This window comes from Delphinapterus leucas, chromosome X (assembly GCF_059928025.1).
Source record: "Delphinapterus leucas isolate spDelLeu-1000000601 "Yukka" chromosome X, BTC_Dleu_Yukka2, whole genome shotgun sequence".
Classification (NCBI taxonomy): Eukaryota; Metazoa; Chordata; class Mammalia; order Artiodactyla; family Monodontidae; genus Delphinapterus; species Delphinapterus leucas.
In genome coordinates, this window is record NC_143150.1 from 30,905,095 (window position 1) to 30,923,993 (window position 18,899).

General features: G+C 42.9%; 1 protein-coding gene across 6 annotated transcripts in view; it reads right to left on the reverse strand.

Moving 5' to 3' along the window:
- Positions 1–18,899, reverse strand: part of DOCK11 (dedicator of cytokinesis 11) — a 195,015-nt gene that overhangs the window by 141,594 nt on the left and 34,522 nt on the right. For all 6 annotated transcript variants that reach the window (XM_089904147.1, XM_089904143.1, XM_089904146.1 and 3 more), the window contains exons 2-6: positions 12,511–12,627; positions 12,338–12,427; positions 11,439–11,521; positions 10,360–10,429; positions 9,380–9,475 (exon numbers count right to left, since the gene is read on the reverse strand). In XM_089904147.1, coding sequence (XP_089760273.1) covers positions 9,380–9,475; positions 10,360–10,429; positions 11,439–11,521; positions 12,338–12,427; positions 12,511–12,627 — 456 coding nt within the window. The remainder of the gene's footprint in view (positions 1–9,379; positions 9,476–10,359; positions 10,430–11,438; positions 11,522–12,337; positions 12,428–12,510; positions 12,628–18,899) is intronic.

Here is an 18,899-nt window from a genome sequence, read left to right on the forward strand (position 1 = left end):
AAATTACAACCAGATTAGAATCTGAACCATGATCAAATCTAAAACTCAAAGTTCATAGATTCAGTGGTACAGTCTGTAGACTCCATTGGCACAGTCCTTAGCCAGCAACAGAGGAAGGGAAAACACAGAGCAAAACATCTGTGGCACAGAGTCAAATTATAGCCTGCAACATTTTTTTATGTACAGCTCCCTCACCAAGCAAAGATGTTTTGTGGCAGCCGCCATTGCCAATATTAGCAAAGCACGATCATCACAATAGAGATGGAAAGGGATCTGAAATTACAGTAAATCACTTCCTGTAACACTGCAATTATGTCTAAATGTGACACTGAGGTAAGGCAGCTCGTGAATCTGGGGAGAGAGCAGATGCCTGAAAGTCATACGATCTTGATTCTCACCCAGCATTCCTGCTCCCCAGCAGCGAAACTGTCCTCAAGACTCGGCTTCTCTCTTTCCTCACTTGTAAAATGATGGGATCAGATCAAATGATCTGTAAGGTCCTCTTTTTTTTTCATGACCTACAAATAATTTTATTGAAAATGAACAAATAACACAGCAGCCTTCCCAGCTGGGGGCCACACTCCCCAAGCGATTTCCTACAGGCTTAAAGCACTCAGTTTTCACAGTAAGGACATTTTTAAAAAAATCATTTCTAGAGACAGCAGACTCTGCCCCAATGACAGATCTGTAAGATCTCGAAGACGTCTTCTCATTCTAATATTCTATGATATATGTTGGGTTTCCACTTCCGGGAAGCTTTTAAGGTACTATTCAAAGAAGAAAGGGGTATCCTAAATCTCATATGGAACCAAAAAGGGAAGTCAGAAACAGGGCTTTTTTTAATGTTGCTATTCAGGGTACCGGTCTACGTTGTTTTTTTCCATTTCGAAAAGAAGACAGCTGTTAAAATAATGACTATATAGAACAGTGGTAATTACCCTATATCATACCTTTCATCTGAAGGCCTCAAGTCCTTTGTAACCAAGAGCTAATTCTTTTAATGTCACTTGACGATAAGCATTATTACCCACATTTTACCTAACAGCAAACTGAGAGACCAAGACCTCACTCAAGTTCACACAGACAAGTCGATGGCAGAACTGGAATCAGAATCATAGGACAATGACAAAGAGAATCTTGCCCAAACCTTCCAACGGCTTCCCATCAAGGTTAGAATAAGACCCCAAATCCTTCCCCCATAGCCTGGGATGACGTGCTGGCTCTGGCCTTGGATTATCTCTTGGATTTTATTTCTAATTATGCTGCTCCAGCTGTACTGGCTTACCTGCTGTTCCTCAAACAAAAAACCTTCTTCAGGCCTTTGCACTTCATGTCCCCTTGGCCTGGAAGCCTCTTGCCCCACATATCCACAGCTTCTTTCAGGTCTTCACTTCTTTTACCTCCTCCGAGAGGCCTTCTATGACTACCTGCCCTCACGGCGGCACCTTACTTTAGCTTTTTCATAGAATGATCCCTATTCAAATATATCTTATTCATCTATCTATTTATTTATTTGCTGTCTGCCTCTTTTAAACCATTAAGGTCCAAGTCTCATCCACTGCTGTAGCCCCAGTACCTGTAACAGCGCCTGGAAAGCAATAACATTTTGCAAATGAACGAGGAATGAATGAATAATTCATTCTCCAGTACAGATTCTCCAGCAGTTTCATCGAATAGAAGGGTGTTTCTCTGTAACGCCCATATTCTTTTTCCTCCTCCGCACCTTTATTATTTTTCCTAGATGGTGAACACAGCTGAAAATTCCCCACCGTACTCAGTGAGAGGCATGGTTCCTGATGAGTGGCCCACTCAGACCACCCAGAAGAATAAAATAGAGAGTTAGCCAAAGGAGATAATTCTCTGGGAACAGGTCCTGCCAAGTCTCCTGAAGGCCCTGAGCTGTCTGGATGACAACCTTTTGAACGCTTACCATATGACCCTTTCTGGAGCAGGAACAAAGGCCTTTTGTCACTCGGTTGAATCAAAGATGGAAGGCCAGAAAGTTCGAGCACCTAGCATCCTCAAAATGAGGACAGCCTTTTATCATTTTATATAACAAATCTCAAAGGTGTTCACCTACGTGTGTCCCCTAGAGGGTAATTATTTACTGCTAAATTCTATGAACCAGGAGCCCTGAGAAAGGATGGTCTGAAGGCTTTGGCAAGGTAGGTGGGCCAGGAGCAATGTAGAAATGGGGCGGGGGAAACTTACTTGACTCATGCCTCAGATGGAACAGGAAAAAAGAGGCAGCGAGGAAAAGGAGAAAGCCGGAGACACACTGGGTCTCAGAGCTGTTCGAAGCGAAGATGAAAGAAACAATGGGGAAGAAAACCCCACGACTTATCAGAAAATTGAACTGCAGTTAATTATACCAGAATGTCAGCAACGTCATCCTGCCGAATACCCCTACCAGTAGGTTGGCAACCTGATATATCACTCATCACTCCCCACTGTGTCATATTACAGTCCTACCAAGTTTTAATATATTATATAGGTCTACTGTCTGGGAGACCGGTTAAAACTCAAATAGCTTTTCTTTGATAATTCTATCATATCTAAGCACTGGAGATGTTTTAACTATTTAGCTTGAAGCAAAGTCTAAAAGGAGGGGTCTACAATCCACCCTTCTCATTAGAGACAAATTATCTTTCTTAGAGCATGTCATGGCCCTGCTCAAATTTCCAATGACCCTCAGTTACCCACGTGGGAAGGCTCCCGTGCCTGATCTGGTATTCAAGGTGCTCTCACAGTCCTACTAATAATATAAAATAATAACAATCTGTGACATGTGTAGAGTGCCTACTACGTTACAGTTTCTGGCTAAGTGCTTTTCTCATATTACATCAGTGAATCCTCATAATGGCCTCGTGTGGTAATTACTGTTATCATCTCCATGTTACAGAGGAGAAACTGAGGCACGGGGCAATACCAAAGGACCAAATCGACTCCATCTCCCAAGACTACCCAACTTCACCTAACACACTTGTCCTGTACACACTGCCTGCCACACTCGCCTCCTTTCTGATTCCCTTCCTTGGAGGCCCCACCTCCTTCAAGGAGCCTTCTCTGGCCCCAGATCACAGTGATCTGGACTCATATAGCACTGGGTCTCTGTACCACCTTGAAACAATACATTATTATTGTGTGTCTCATCTCCCCAAACAGGTTTAAACTCTACGTTGTTCCACCTCTCTTTCTCTCTGCCCTCCACAGTGCCAACACCTTGTACTAATAAGGTATTCAAGATATACTTGGTGATGATGAACTCATTGATTCCTAATATTGTCTGACACATAAGAAGCCCCTAATAAATGGTTTTAAACAGTCACCAACGAATGAGGGAAAAGTAAACAAAAAAAACAAATTAGGGCTTCCCTGGTGGCGCAGTGGTTGAGAGTCCGCCTGCCGATGCAGGGGACACGGGTTCGTGCCCCGGTCCGGGAAGATCCCACATGCCGCGGAGCGGCTGGGCCCGTGAGCCATGGCCGCTGAGCCTGTGCTCCGGAGCCTGTGCTCCGCAGCGGGAGAGGCCACAACAGTGAGAGGCCCGCGTACCGCAAAAACAAAAAAAAACAAAAAATTAGTGAGAAATCCCTTACCCGGTAAAATGAGTGTAATCCGTTTGTTAGCTGTGAGAGACGGACTAGCAGACTTGAGCATACAGTGTATTAATATATCAAAAATAAAAGATTTCCTCTTCTCTTTGTTCCAGTAAACATAGTGACCTTGGCCTCCCAGCAATTATTTTAATATCAGCTGTGTTTTCTTAGGTAAAATCCTCTTTTGATTTGTTGTTCTCCCACTGCAGAAGGCAAAAAACCCTCCCATAACAGTCAAAGAATAAGTGAGAACTTTTAGACTCTGGATATATAACAAATGGCTCTGTTTTGTGCAAAGAAGAAAAAAGAAAGAAAGAGAAAGAAAGAGAAAAGAAGGAAAGAAAGAAAGAAAGGAGGGAAGGAAGGGAGGAAGGGAGGGAGGGAGGGAGGGAGGGAAGGAGGGCACCAGAAGTGAGTCATACATCAAGCAGTTGAACTCGCAACCCTGATAACATACCCAGACACTTCAATGTTTAATTGCTACGAACGGGGAGGAGGGAGCTTGAGAAATGTGACCAAACTGAGCCAAGAAGATGCATAAAGGTGGGTGTCCCAATGGGTTGGCCAAGAATCTATAGCAGATTTTTTTTAAATGAAAAACCACCGTCAAGATCAGATTCTTCCTTATTCCATACATCATTATACCCCTCAGGAAAAACAGTTCTAAATACCATGCATGGGAAGGTCATGTCCAATATCAGAGCTATCTAGTCCACACTAAATTCCTTCACGGATATGGAGAGAAGCTGAGAAAAGCAGAGGTCTCTAGCGGCTACTCGGGAAAGAGAGCATGGAGGTCTCTGTTAGGACTGGAGTTTCTGCCTGAGAGATCGTTTATTCTCTATGCTACCTAAAACTTCTCTCCAAAACTTTCCCAGGAGCTGAAGAGTGGCAGTGGGGCGTGTTCTCATTATCTAGAAGGTACAAATTGGGGAAATTAATCACCTAAGACAAGGCCTGTCTTGTTTTAACATGAACACCGAGAACAAAGCAATTATGAGCTGAGCAAGGTGGTCACTGTGCCCAGACAACCAACAGAGCTTCTGCGAGACCTGCGTGTGGCCAACAGCCGCCTCCGTGAAAGGACATGCTCGGGCACTGAGAACTGTGACTTGGAGAGTGACACACATCATTAGCAGCTCTCCTGTAGCCTGGGTTCCTCACGGCTAGTTCTCAGCCAATAATGGGGAAGCTCAGCAAGCACTTCTGGGAAAATAATGACAACTGCAGAAAATGGTGCAGACTATATCTAAACTGACCTAGCTTGTGGAAAGGTGTATACTGGGGAAAATACAAAGGTTTATTCCATAAATACGGGGTCTTCCAATCTTCCAACATGAAGAACTCAGCTTAGTTTCTTCACCGGCCCCTCTTCCCTAGAGCCCGTCACCATCGACTTGAATGTTCCTGCAAAACTGTCTGGCAGCTAGTTAGGGAGGCTGAACTTTCTAGAGCGGCCCATATACAAATTACTTTGGCTACATTATTCACATCGCATCACAGGTCATGTGGTTGCTTTCTCAAAAGAACTTATAAAGTAGGAGTCTTCTGATTTCCTTTTATCTACTGGACGTTGTAGAGTCTTTTCTAACCCTCTTTCCTCCATTTTTTTTCTTTCTAACCTCTCATGATTCTCTCTCTTCCTTCCTGCCTATTAGATTGCCTTATTTCTGAGAGTCAAAAGGGCCAGGAAAAGGACTCGGACTTGTTGATAAAAAACAGTGTAAAGTGGTCATGCATGACTTCAAACTTTCCAAAGGACTGATTCTACATAGTTTTTAATATCCAGAAATTTTTAAGTGAATAAAGATCTGTAAGCTTACACCTCACTCTAAAAGACACCGAGCTGCCCTGCTCTAATCTTGTCATCCCCAGAAGGATCTGCAGGCCGGTGTCAAACCACAGCGCATCCAAGAAGTGCAGATAAAATAGGAGGGAAGACGCATGGCTCCCGTAGGCTGTTACTTGCCAATGAGTCACGATTAATACCCAGATCCTTCTGCTGTAGCTTCCCGGTTAGTCTGCTGTGTATTTGCAGGGGCTGTCAACACTTGAATTTCCTAATAGAAACGGTTCTTTGCTCTCAACTCTGCGAGCTCTAGCCCTGTGGCGCTCATCGCTGAAGCCAGCAAAGCTTGTCATCAGTGTGGGCTGGAGTTCCTTGCAGGCAGGGGACTCTGGATACACCAAAGGTAAAACTGCCACCACGATCAGGAAAGTGACTCAGCCAACAGCATACGTGAATCATCTTCCCATTTGCTTAGGAGAGGCATTAATACGCTTCACTTCAAAGATGAACATGGCAGAAACAGATATGCAGAATTTTTCCTTTCAGAATGTCTCCTGAACTTTGCAGCCCTTTACTGCAGTTCTTCTGTCTATGCCTGAGCCAATCCAGGCCTGAAGCAGGAAGAATGTGTACGATCCCCCATCCTGCACCGGGCACCCAGGGATACAAGCCTGAGGCCTCCAGTGCACCTCAGTTCATGGGTCTGGATTTCTGCTTTGGCCCTCGCTCCAACCTCCAGCCTGACAACGACGAAACTGCCACCCATGCCCAATCCTCCCCCTGCCCTGCTCCATACTCACACGCCCTCTGTTTACATAGGGAGAGAGGGCACAGTAAACACTGCAAGTTTCCGCGAATTTCAACGATGCTAAACTAAGTAAGAGTTCAAACATAGTTCTTATAGGAAAAAAAATATCTTGGCAAAATCCCTGACGCCTTTAACTGAATCTGGCTGGACCTTCTGGAGGTGAAACCAGAAGAACACGGGGTGTATTTCCAGCTCCCAGAAATCCAAAATGGAGAGCCACAATCCATAATAAAGAATAGCTGGGATAAATGAGATCCATAACCAGAGACAATTCCCAAAGCTCATTAACGGCCTTTATATTTCTAATTATTCCTCACACATTTTTTTTTAAAGAACTGTGTAGCACAGACGACCAAATTGGCTTACCCTTCTTCTCCTTCCTCTGCCTACTGTTTGGTAGAGGTTTCAAAAGAAATAAGTGTTTTTATGTTATGTGAATTATATGTCACTTAAAAAAAAGAAGAAGAAAGAAGCGGCCAAAATATGAACAGCTGGGGATAGAAAAGAGGAAAAGCAAAGAGCCTAGCTCAGCAGCAGCAGAGCAACAATTAGCTGGAAACAAGCAGCAGCTGTCCCCTTCAGCCGGGCCACATGGTCACCAGGTTGCCTCGGACACCCCCCACCCCCACCCCACCCCCACCCCACCCCCACCCCACCCCACCCCACCCCAGCCCTGCTTCATGAATTTATGGTTCCTGCCTGGCCTTTGTAAGCAGTGGAGTTTGCAATCTCAGGGGTAGACAATACAAAAGCTAAACAATCAATCTTTGACTAACTGATTGAATTGCTTTTCTATTTCTGTTGTAACAAATTACCACAAACTTAGAGGCTGAAAACAACATAAATGTATTAGCTTACAGTTCCGGAGGTTAGAAGTCTGACATGGATCTCACTGGGCTAAAATCAAGGTTAGAGCAGAGCTGTGCTCCCTCCCGGAGGCTCTAGGGGAGAATCCACTTCCTTGCCTTTTCCAGCTTCCATTTCTTGGCCCTTTCTCCAGCTTCAAAGCCAGTAACACAGCATCTCTCTCTGACCCTGCTTCCGCCCTCACATCTCCTTCCCCAACTCTCCTCTTCTGCTTCCGTCTTCCAGTTTAAAAGGACCATGATGGGCTTCCCTGGTGGCGCAGTGGTTAAGAATCCGCCTGCCGATGCAGGGGACACGGGTTCGTGCCCCGGTCCGGGAAGATCCCACATGCCGCGGAGCGGCTGGGCCCGTGAGCCATGGCCGCTGAGCCTGCGCGTCCGGAGCCTGTGCTCCGCAGCGGGAGAGGCCGCAACAGTGAGAGACCCGCGTACCGCAGAAAAAAAAAAAAAAAAAAAAAAAAAAGGACCATGATGATTACATTGGATAATCCAGGCTAACTTCCCTACCAGCTGATTAGTGATTTTAACTCCCCTTTGCCATGTAAGGGAACATTTACAGATTCCAGGGATTAGGAATGGACACCTTTGCATGGGGGTCTTTATTCTGCCTACTATATTAACCAATCTGTAGTTCACAAATTATGAAAGAAAATTTAAAGCATGCACTTTTTAGACAACTGTATTTTGATTTACAATATATGAACTCCTAAAAAAGTTATATGTAAAGCAAATTATAATTTAAAGTCATTAGAATAACTCACTATTGAAAGGAATCCTGTGAATTGTTTTGTAAAGATATTAACTTCCTAATGTCTTGTTTTAGAAATCCAGATTTCCGTACATTATATTTACTTAATGTTGAACTAAAACTTAAGTACGGGTAAAGCATTTTAATATTTTGAGAAGGTTAGGGGAAGGGAGTGCAGTCAAAAACCACAGAAGCATTTTCTAACAAACTGCCCAGAATTTTCACCTTCACACATGCACTTCGGAACCCGATAACTCTGATAGGTAATACGATAAACGCCTGAGTCTCACTCACTCAGCTAGGAAGCATCAACAGTGTGCTGATTAAGATCAGAGGCTCAGGCATCAGCCTTCCTCCCCCGGTTCAAATCCCACCTCTGAAAACTCGAAGCTATACGACCTTGGGTTAATCACTGAATTTCTTTGTGCCTCACTTTCCACATTTGTCAACCAAGAATAGTAATAATACCTGTGTCTTAGGGCTGCCATGAGGATTAAAAGAGATACAGAATATGAAACATTCAGCATGGTGCCTGGCACATATTAAGTCATCAGTAAGTGGATTTTCTTATCCTCACCACGTGCCAAGGCCCAGGCTTAGGTGCAAGAGACACATAGGAAGCATCCTACCACTTGGATTCATTATTTTCAGGGCTTGAAAATGCAAGTGAGAACAGGACATGACCACTAAATGGAAAGCAGCAGGCAAAATATTAAATTAAGATAAAATTTGAGTCTCCCTTTGGTAGACAACCATGGTTTCTGCTTGCAGGCTGTGCGAAAGATAGAATGACCTTTAATACTTAATGGAAGTGTGAATCATCCTTGGCAAACCACATGATGTTCTATTGAATATCTGGAAGGACAGTTATATTTGGTATCAGAGAATAATTCGGTTTTCTGCTCAGTATCTTCAAGTAGCTTGTTAGTTTTACCTTCGGATTTTAATGGCTCTCCACAGCCTCCCGAACAAAAGCCAACCTCATGTCCGAGGCACTCAAGGCCACGCACAAACCCCGTACACAAACTCGCTATTCTGGCCAGACAACAGAAGTCTCTAGTTCTGACAGCACTAAGGTACCGCTTGGTATAGTAGTTAATTTGGTATGTTTCTTATCTAGTCTGGAGGCTTTTGGAGGCCAGGGATCCCATCTTAGCGAGCCATATGTTCCCCACAGTGAACAGCGTATAATAAGCACCTAATTAATATCTGCTAAAGAAAGAGAGTACCCTATTTGTCTACTCATTTACATTCATTTTCACACAGGAACCTTTGATGCCTTTTTTGTTTCAAAGCTATTTTCTTCATTCAACTGACAGCCTCCTTTTTAAACATCCTGATTCAGAAGGTAATAATTACATTTCTTTAAAAAGGTGTACTTCTAAACTCATCCTGAGGGTCAGAGTTCTTAAATTCCATACATTTGTGAGAATCCTCTCACTAAAGATTTTTTTTTTTTTTTTGCTAGGGCTCCTTGTAAGGAAGTTTGAAAAAGAAATACTGTTTCCAGACAGGCTAGTCACGGCAATATCCTTAAAATGATGAAATAATATAATAACTACTTCTTACCTTCATGGTAACCGTGATGGTGCTATTTACATTGGCTTTATGCAACCAGCCTTGTTTTATCACACCGCCCTTCTGAGAACATAAAGATGAGGAATCCTGAAATAGAACGAAAACCATCAGTAAAAACAGCAGCTGGCTTGGCATCTAATCAAACAGTTGGGGGGCATGAACTAGGCCCTGCCTCACTTTCCAAAGCATAAAGTTCCCCCTACCCCCACCCCCACCCCCACCGTGAAGATGCCTGATGAAACTTGAAATTGTTAACTACAGGATGAAAGGCTCTGTGCCGTGCACACAGTAGGCACTCGGTATTTACTGGATCGTATGGACTGTCTTCTGGGAAAGTTTTCTGCATTACATAAACAGTCAAACTGCACCTCAAAATGTCACAGACATCCAGGCCATCTGTCCCAAGAGGGATCTATCAGGCAGGACAGTCCAGATGAATCACCATGCCACATGCCCAGTGCGGGAAAAGCAACTCTACAAGCGCGTCCCACAGGTGGGAAAACATGTTTTATACACACATCACAGCCCATTTCACTTGATTTTTCCTAAGCTCCATTTGGAAATGCAACAATTAAAAAAAATTTTTTTTTTTTTTTTTTTGCGGTACGCGGGCCTCTCACTGCTGTGGCCTCTCCCGTTGCGGAGCACAGGCTCCGGACGCGCAGGCTCAGCGGCCATGGCTCATGGGCCCAGCCGCTCCGCGGCATGTGGGATCTTCCCGGGCGGGAGCATGAAACCGCGTCCCCTGCGGACCGGGGCATGAACCCGCGTCCCCTGCATCGGCAGGCAGACTCTCAACCACTGCGCCACCAGGGAAGCCCCCTAAAAAAAAAAAATTTTTTTAAGACACTCGTCAGCTTGAAAGCTGGCCCCGGATCATTCAAAAACGATTCTTTCCCTCATCTCTTCTCAGGGAAATCTCTCAGCAGAAGTGATCTTGAAGAAACCAGCGCAGTTGCCCCCATCTTTACCTCATCCTTCTCACAGTCCTCATCAATCTCAAATACATGATTGGGAATCTTTTCCGGTCGCAGAGATTTGCTGAAAATACAAGAGAGTTGTCTTAGACACTAAGCAGGACAAAAAAAAAAAAAAAAAAAAAAAGCAAGATGAGTAGACTTCTCTCTTTCACAACCACGGAAACGCCAAGACATAAGAAGGAGAAATTGTTTTCTCCTTTCCGAAGTCAGATTCTCCCCTATGACTGAACTTGCATTACCTTTTGTAAAAGGACTCCCACACGTGCAGCCAGCAGCAAAGACGTAACTAAGCCCAAACGGCAGAAATCGCAAGGAATGTGTGCCAGAGCTGTCACTGGTGGTGGGACCTTATCTTTCCCAGGCCTAAAAGCAACATCAGGTCATTCTGGCTCTTCCGTCTGTTTGCTGTATGACCCTGGACTGAGCATCAGCTTTACAGGACATCTTCAAGACTCAGTTTTCTCGTCTGGGAAAGTGCCTTGAAAACTACAAAAGGCTACACCAAGTCTTATTTCTCCAAAACATCTCCCGTACGATATCCTGTGAGGTTAATAGTATTACGGATGAGAAAGGGGAGAAAAGTGAGGGTTCAAGTGACTGAGTGACTAGCCCAAGGTCATCCAGCTAGGAAGTGGTAGAAATAAGATTTGAACCCTGACAGTCTGGATCTTGGGCCGGGGCGCTCACGGCTGCCCTTCAACGCAACTCAAAGAGATGTACTTTTGTCGAGAGATGTCTGGGGCCATCAACCTGAGCCAAATGTCTTCTAGCTTCTTCACTGACAGCACTAGAAAATGCTCACTACATTATCCAGAATCAAAGAAAGATGATTTTATGGTCAATATAGATGTACCAAAGCCAAAAAGTGAACTCGTCCATCTTGGAAAAAATTTCAATGAGCAAAGCTAAAATATATCCAATTACCCAAAATACATTTACCAAACATGCTGGGTGTTTTGAGGTTTTGCTTTATTATATATTATAATTGAGAAGCTTCACAAATGGTTTGAAAAAAGGTAAAATGTTTAATAACTCTCCTCTTGAAAGTTTCCCTTAAATTCTAAACTTACCATGGCAACATTCGAAAGTCCCCAGAGAAGTCTTCATACTTGTAGTTTACCACATGCCAATCTGTGCTATAAGTTTTAATACACTGAAAGAAAATAAGAATCTTTAATTTGAAATGTAGGAAAAGTACATGTATATCTGCTTTTTTTTATGTCCGGTAATAGGCTGACAGACTTTTACAAATCATTTGGGGAATGTTGGTACTGGGCTCTTCCCTTGGGGATTAACCGTGTCTTCCTAAACCAGTTGGTGGCAATAAATACCAATTCACATGTTCTCTTGGACACTCTGACTCCAAGTCCAAAGAGTATTCAAATAAAAAAAAAAAAGACTAAGAGGACTTCCCTGGTGGTCCAGTGCTTAAGACTTCGCGCTCCCAATGCAGGGGGCCTGGGTTCGATCCCTGGTCAGGGAACTAGATCCCACGTGCATGACGCAACTAAGAGCGCGCATGCTGCAACCACAGATCCCGCATGCCGCAAGAAAGATCCTGCATGCCAGCAACTAAGACCCGGCGCAGCCACATAAATAAATCAATAAATAAAAGTAAACAATGTCCTTTGCCTTCTAAAAAAAAAAAAAGACTACGAATACAAGCTACTTGTGAAAGTGTTTAAATTGTATCCTCTATATCACATCATATAGACTTGTTATGTAGGTCAGTTAAGTTCTAGTAATTTTATTTTCCATTTACACTAAAGAAAGAGTATTTTATTTACTTTAATTTTTAAATTAATTTTATTGGAGTACGGTTGCTTTACCATGTTGTGTTAGCCTCCACTGCACAACAAAATGAATCAGCCATACACATACAGATATCCCCAGGAAAGAGTATTTTAAATACAGTATATTTAAAATGAATGAATGATGAATCTTCTTCTGTGGCCTTTGAGCCTCTTACCTCTTTGACAAACAAACTCTGGGCCCTCTTCTCACCATCTTCTGGTACAGTGGACTGCACCGTTCTGCGTTGACGACTTATCACCGAGATCTAGAAGACAAAGAACATCCTCGCTCTACGAACGGCCTTGAAAAATGCAGTTTTGTTCTTTAAAGAAGTGCTTGTGAACTCACAGATATATCTTCCATTGGAAACATAAGCAGATCTCGGAGGGGGTCGCTGTAAATCTGGGTTTTTCTTTGGGCGATAACATTCTCATAGTCCAAGGGCTCAACAACTTTGGTCTTTTCCTTAATGAGAGACGAAAAGAAAGTTAATACTGTCAAACTCACGAGGGAGTAGTTCCTCCTCGTCATGTGTCAAAGATACATTATTTCACCAAAGAAGGGATTATTGAGACTCAGCAATTAAAGGAGACACTTTTATGAGGGAAATATTCTCCATAATTAGACCCGCACACCAAATACATACATACAAACACAGATCTCTCTGCTAAACACAAGAGTTCAGGAGAGACAGCCCTGTACTCTGCTTATCCGTGTGCCTCCCAACAATTTATTGAATTTAAGGCAAAACAAAAAGTGGCATATATGGAAGCCTGTCAGTTGATATTTACTGAATATGCACTATTCACTGGGTAACTAAAGGGGAGAAAAGTAGCAACATTCCTGTGCCTACTTGGTACCAGGCACGCTGTCCAAAGGATATCTCAAGTTTCCAAATAGCTGGGGCAGGCATGGGTACTGGAGATGCTTGATCCAATGGGCAGGGCATGAAAGGATGAGGTTCCAGGTGGCAAAGTCAGGGGATCCCTGTGGGACTTCCAGGTGACCCGGCCATTGATAGTAGGGCCACAGCCCGAGGCCAAGGTTACAAGGAGCAGGGTTAGTGACCCTGAGAAATCCAGGATGTGACTGATTTAATAAGAGTGATAACAGCATTTACTGAGCCTTTTCTAGATACCAGGCACCGTGCCAAGTGCTTTCTCTACATTTTTTCACATAAGACTCATAATAACCCTATGAAATAGATTAAATCTTTGTTCCCATTTTACGGATGAAGAAATCCTGGACTCAGAACAGGTTACGTAACTTGCCCACCTTCAGAGCTGGAATTCAAACCTGATTCTGTGACTCCAAAGCTCTGTTCTTTCCACCTCATATAGCCTTTCCTGCCCTGAGAAATACAGCAAGATACTAAAGTTCAAGGTACTGAACTTGGAATAGGATCCCATCACCTACCTTCCTATCATCTGTTCCTTCACTGAATTTACCCTGATCTGATACACTGTCTATTTTACGGCTCGGCCTGTTTAAGGGCAGGGATTTCCCTTCATCTGTTCACCACTATAACCCTAGCACCCAGAACAGTACCTGGCACTCAGTAGACAACCAGTCATTAGTGTTGAATGAACTTGGAGATATTCAGATTCTACCAGAGCCATGTCTCAACACACTACTGTAAACCCAGGCATTATTGATTTCTAGTATATTATTGATTTCTAGTAATAATGTTTTACTTAAATTATTTTTCTTAATAATTCTATAATGAAAACTGTATAAAGAAAACTTGAATTTAAGATATATTAAAACTTAACAGCATAATGGAATAGGGGTTATATTTGTATTTGTGTACATAGTATTTGAGGCAGTCTCCAGTATACTGTATCCAAACCATCCTTTGAGAACCGTTTTTATACATGGTCACAGCTATATCGCAGTTCCACATCTGAAGGGCGTCACCGAGTTTCCTCTGTAAGATTAGTTAGTGAGAGTAAACCACTCTAACGAATGAGAATCAGTGTTCAACAAGTCTAAAAGATCCTGACAAAAACAGTATAGAGGTGCCTCAAGAAGTTAAAACTAGAACTACCATATGATCCAGCAATCCCACTTCTGGGTACATACCTGAAGGAAAAGAAATCATTATCTCCAAGAGATATCTGCACTCCCATGTTCACTGCAGCATTATTTACCACAGCCAAAACACGGAAACAGCCTAGGTATCCATCAAGAGAGGAATGGATTTTTAAAACGTGACGTGTACATATATACAATGAAATACTGTTCAGTCATAGAGAAGAAGGAATTCCACTGCTTGCGACAACATGAATAAATCTTGAAGGCATTATGCTAAGTGAAATAAGCCAGACAAAGACAAATACAGTATGGTATCACTTATACGTAGAATCTAAAAAAAAGTAGAATGGTGGTTGCCAAGGGCAGCGGGGTGAGGGAAAACGGGGAGATGTTGGTCAAAGGGTACAAACTTTCAGTTATAAGTTGAGTGAGTTCTCAGGATCTAATGTACAGCACGGTGACTATGGCTAACAATACTGTATTACATACTTGAAATTTGCTAAGAGAGTATATCTTAAGCATTCTCACACACACAAAAAAGGTAACCATGTGAGGTGACAGATGTGTTAATTAATTCCGATTGTGGTAATCATTTCCCAAGGTATACGTATATTAAATCGCTGTACGTTCTAAATATATACTTTTATTTTTCAATATCTCAATAAATCTGGGGGAAAAAGATCCTAACAAAGATATATTTCATTTCAAGTCTTAAATTTGGATTTATTGACCCATGAGATCAAATGAAGCAGATCATCCCTATCACGTCTACGGATACCCGTGCAAAACAAGTTGAAATAAAAGAAAAAAAACTCCTCTATTTTGTGAACTCAGAGATTTTTCTGATAGGAACATTTGACCCCCTTGTCCCATATCTACCATGTTTCGTGGACCCAAGTGAAAGGACACTGTGACTGAAGCTTGAGCCCTAACACTTAGAGTCTGTGATCAATTTCTCAGAGAAGTTAAGTGAATAAAGCCCCATCTAAGAAGGCAAGCCTGCGAGATTGGGACTGACATATATACACTACTACGTATAAAACAGATAACTAATGAGAACCTGCTGTATAGCACAGGGAACTCTACTTCACTTTGCTGTACAGTAGAAACTAACAACGCTGTAAAACAACTACCCCGATTAAAAAAAAAAAAAAAAAAGGCAAGCCTTAGAAACTGAATTTCAAAGTTTTGCTTTCGGTGCCAACTATCTTCCCAATACAGATTGCAAAAACAGTCCTCCAATTTCATTGTTTAACCTGTTGAATTAGCATCTGTTAATCTCTGCACAATAATTTCACAGGCACCTGCTCCAAGTAACTTTGAAAAAGAAAATCCTCCTTCAGCTTTCTAACCTAGTTGTCAAATTACTATGCTAAAGGATACGTCAAAATGAATCACTTGTTGAAATGTACAGTATATGCCTTCTAAAAATGAAACTTCCAGCTCTCCCTGTGTTTCAAAGGCCACATATTCATGTTACAGAAAACGAGGTTTCATTTTTCATAGAAAACTGATTCAACTAAGCATTCTCCGTCTTCACTCCTGCTCCTTTGTCAGGGGTAGCTCAACTGCAGAAGAAGCTGGGGTGGCTATTCTGGGTCCCACAAATCTTCCCCTAGAAGAAGATCTAGGCCCGTGAATCAGGCTTCATTTTTACAAAAAAGAAAAAGAGAAGGATTAAGGGCCCCCTCCCATCCCCCAGCTGCCTCCAATCCCCATTTGTTTCTCCAGCCCTCTCCCCGGAATTAAAAGCACAATTCGAGCTGTCAGTAGGATTCAGCTGTAACTCTGCTGGCATCAGAGACAAGGAAAACCTTTGACTTTTAGAATTACCATGACTTAATGGCAGCTCTGCCCGGCGGTCTAGAACATAACCCTTATCTAACTTTCCTATTCGGATTTATGATTTGATTAGCAGACTTACAGGGTTACCCGAAATAAAGCTTCCATCACACACAAAAAGGGTCTTTCTCTCAGATTTGGGCACTGCCCTCCTGCCAGTTCGTGCACTGATTGGCCTGAAAAGGTGCTTTTTCCTAACGCAAGACAACTGTGTTATAATAATCAGTAGTTTAGGACTTCCCTGGTGGCACAGTGGTTAAGAATCCGCCTGGCAATACAGGAGGCACGGGTTCGAGCCCTGGTGCGGGAAGATCCCACATGCCACGGAACAACTAAGCCCACGAGCCACAGCTACTGAGCCTGCGCTCTAGAGCCCGCGAGCCACAACTACTGAGCCCACGTGCCTAGAGCCCGTGCTCCGCAACAAGAGAAGCCACCGCGATGAGAAACACGCGCACCGCGATGAGAAGCACGCGCACCGCAACGAAGAGTAGGCCCCGCTCGCCGCAACTAGAGAAAGCCCATGCACAGCAACAAAGACCCAATGCAGCCAAAAATAAATAAATTTATTTTTAAAAATAATAATAATCAGTAGTTCATAAACACCCAAATAATAGCAAGGTCCCACTGCGTCCTTCTATAAGTTCTGTAGCAGCGTTAAGTAAAAGGCAAAAGCATTTACATAATCTGGAGAGAAGCGAGCATATGTTTCAGTCTTCTCTTCCTAAGTAGTGACAGGAAAACCGTCAGCCTAAATTTGGAACCTACTCAGTTTTCACCATGCAGGGGGAAAAAAAAAAGGTTTGCCTTTGAAAGTTCTCATTCACTGATTCCTGAGCTCTCTTGAAATAACTTGCTGCTCATATTATTAGGGTTTTGGTGGTTGTTTCACTCCAAGATGACTCTGCAGCCTTTAAGAAAACACTTTCAATATATATTCTACCCGTTTCTTAACCAAAACGCATCAAATAGACAAGGAAAATACTATCATTTCAACTTCGTACATGAAGAAACTGGCTCGGAGCTTAGGATCAGCTATCTACATCTAGCGGTAGAATCAGGATTCAAATCCAAGTCTTCCAACTACTGAGCCTTTTTCTGTTCTTAAGTGTCTCCCAAACTCGACTTACTCATGGTACAATCTTCAAGATTTCTGCCACAACTTCTGCACTATCATATACTTCATATTTTTCTTCAAATCAAATCTCTCTTTCATTGAAATACATTTATTGAAACAGTAAGCTTTATATTAGCCCCCCAAAGGAAAGTAAGTCAATATTTTCCTAATCCCCAAAAAATAAAGTTTTAAATGTCAACCTTTGTGCCATGGTTCAGGACACAGTACACTCTTCCAGACTCAGGCCACTCGGACCAAATCTAAATAGACTTCCACATGTAAACCCTCAAATTGTGAAGAAATGCACAATTCCGCAAATGGAGATAACTTTCTGATGTCTAACATAGAGTGAAAGGACAGAGACTGAAAAAGCGAACTCATCAGTACAGATTCGGTTACAGTCTGCTTCTTGGTACAAAGAGAGGATGCAATGGATTCTTACCGGGAGTCACTAACAGCATCAAACACTTTAAGACTTTATGATTTTGTGGTAGTCCCTGTACATCCACTGTACAGGATGACTGATCTTTCATCATCTTAACTATGTATGTATAAATGTAAAACCAAGCTTGCGACCCTAAAATGATATGTAAATATGTATATGCAGGTATACAGTCAACCCTCCAACCACTCATGTATTTACAAGCGCACATTACTGGTAAGCCGGTTTATGCTCTCATTAGAAACTTAACCGTATCATTTCAATTGCATTTTTAAAAAGCAATCATAATCGCGTAATATTTCCGTGTCAACAGTGCAAAATCAGCCTGGGTTACTTTTTTTTTTTTTAAGGAATTTTGCCTTTTTAAAAAAATTTTAATTAATTAATTAATTTATTTATGGCTGTGTTGGCTCTTTGTTTCTTCTGTGCGAGGGCCTTCTCTAGTTGCGTCAAGTGGGAGCCACTCCTCAGCGAGGTGTGCGGGCCTCTCACTATCGCCGCGGCTTCTCTTGTTGCAGAGCACAGGCTCCAGACGCGCAGGCTCAGTAATTGTGGCTCACGGGGCTAGTTGCTCCGCGGCACGTGGGATCTTCCCAGACCAGGGCTCGAACCCGTGTCCCCTGCATTGGCAGGCAGACTCTCAACCACTGCGCCACCAGGGAGGCCCCAGCCTGGGTTACTTTTGCTTAGATATTACACCAAAGGTCACTCGTTTGCTGGTAAATTTTCGACTTTTAGAAACTAGTTCTTAAGTATTCTAAGAATGTCTCTTCTGCAAGTCTGAAGTGAACACTGGCTTCACAGAATCCTTTCTGTATCACACTGGGAGGGAGAGCAGAGCAGGCAGAAGGCTTAGCAGTGGGGCACGGAGCCAGTTCAAAAATCTCCCACTGCCACCCGCTTCTCCACATTAAGTTTTGGTGCCAGACGGAGCACGGCAACGACTGGTTTATGAAGGAGAATGATTTAGCCCAAAAGTTAGAAGCTGATTTTTGCAGTATTGTGATCAGACTGTTTCAATGGCATCTGAACATAATCTTATTGAAAATGACAACCATCTTAGAAAAAGAAGGAACAGACTCAAAAAGAGGGGGTTACTCCGCAAGTCTCTCCTTCCCATCCTTCCCCCACCTCCCTCCCTTGGGAATGTCTCCAGACCCCCCCTAAGGGATTTAGCTCCCCTTTTGTTTCAGACATTTGGAGCAGGGTCTGGAGCGCTTTCTCCAGAGATCTCAAAATAACACTTTGCGCTCAAAATGGCCACTGGGGACATGCTGCTTCCGGCAACGAAGAAAAGAAAGT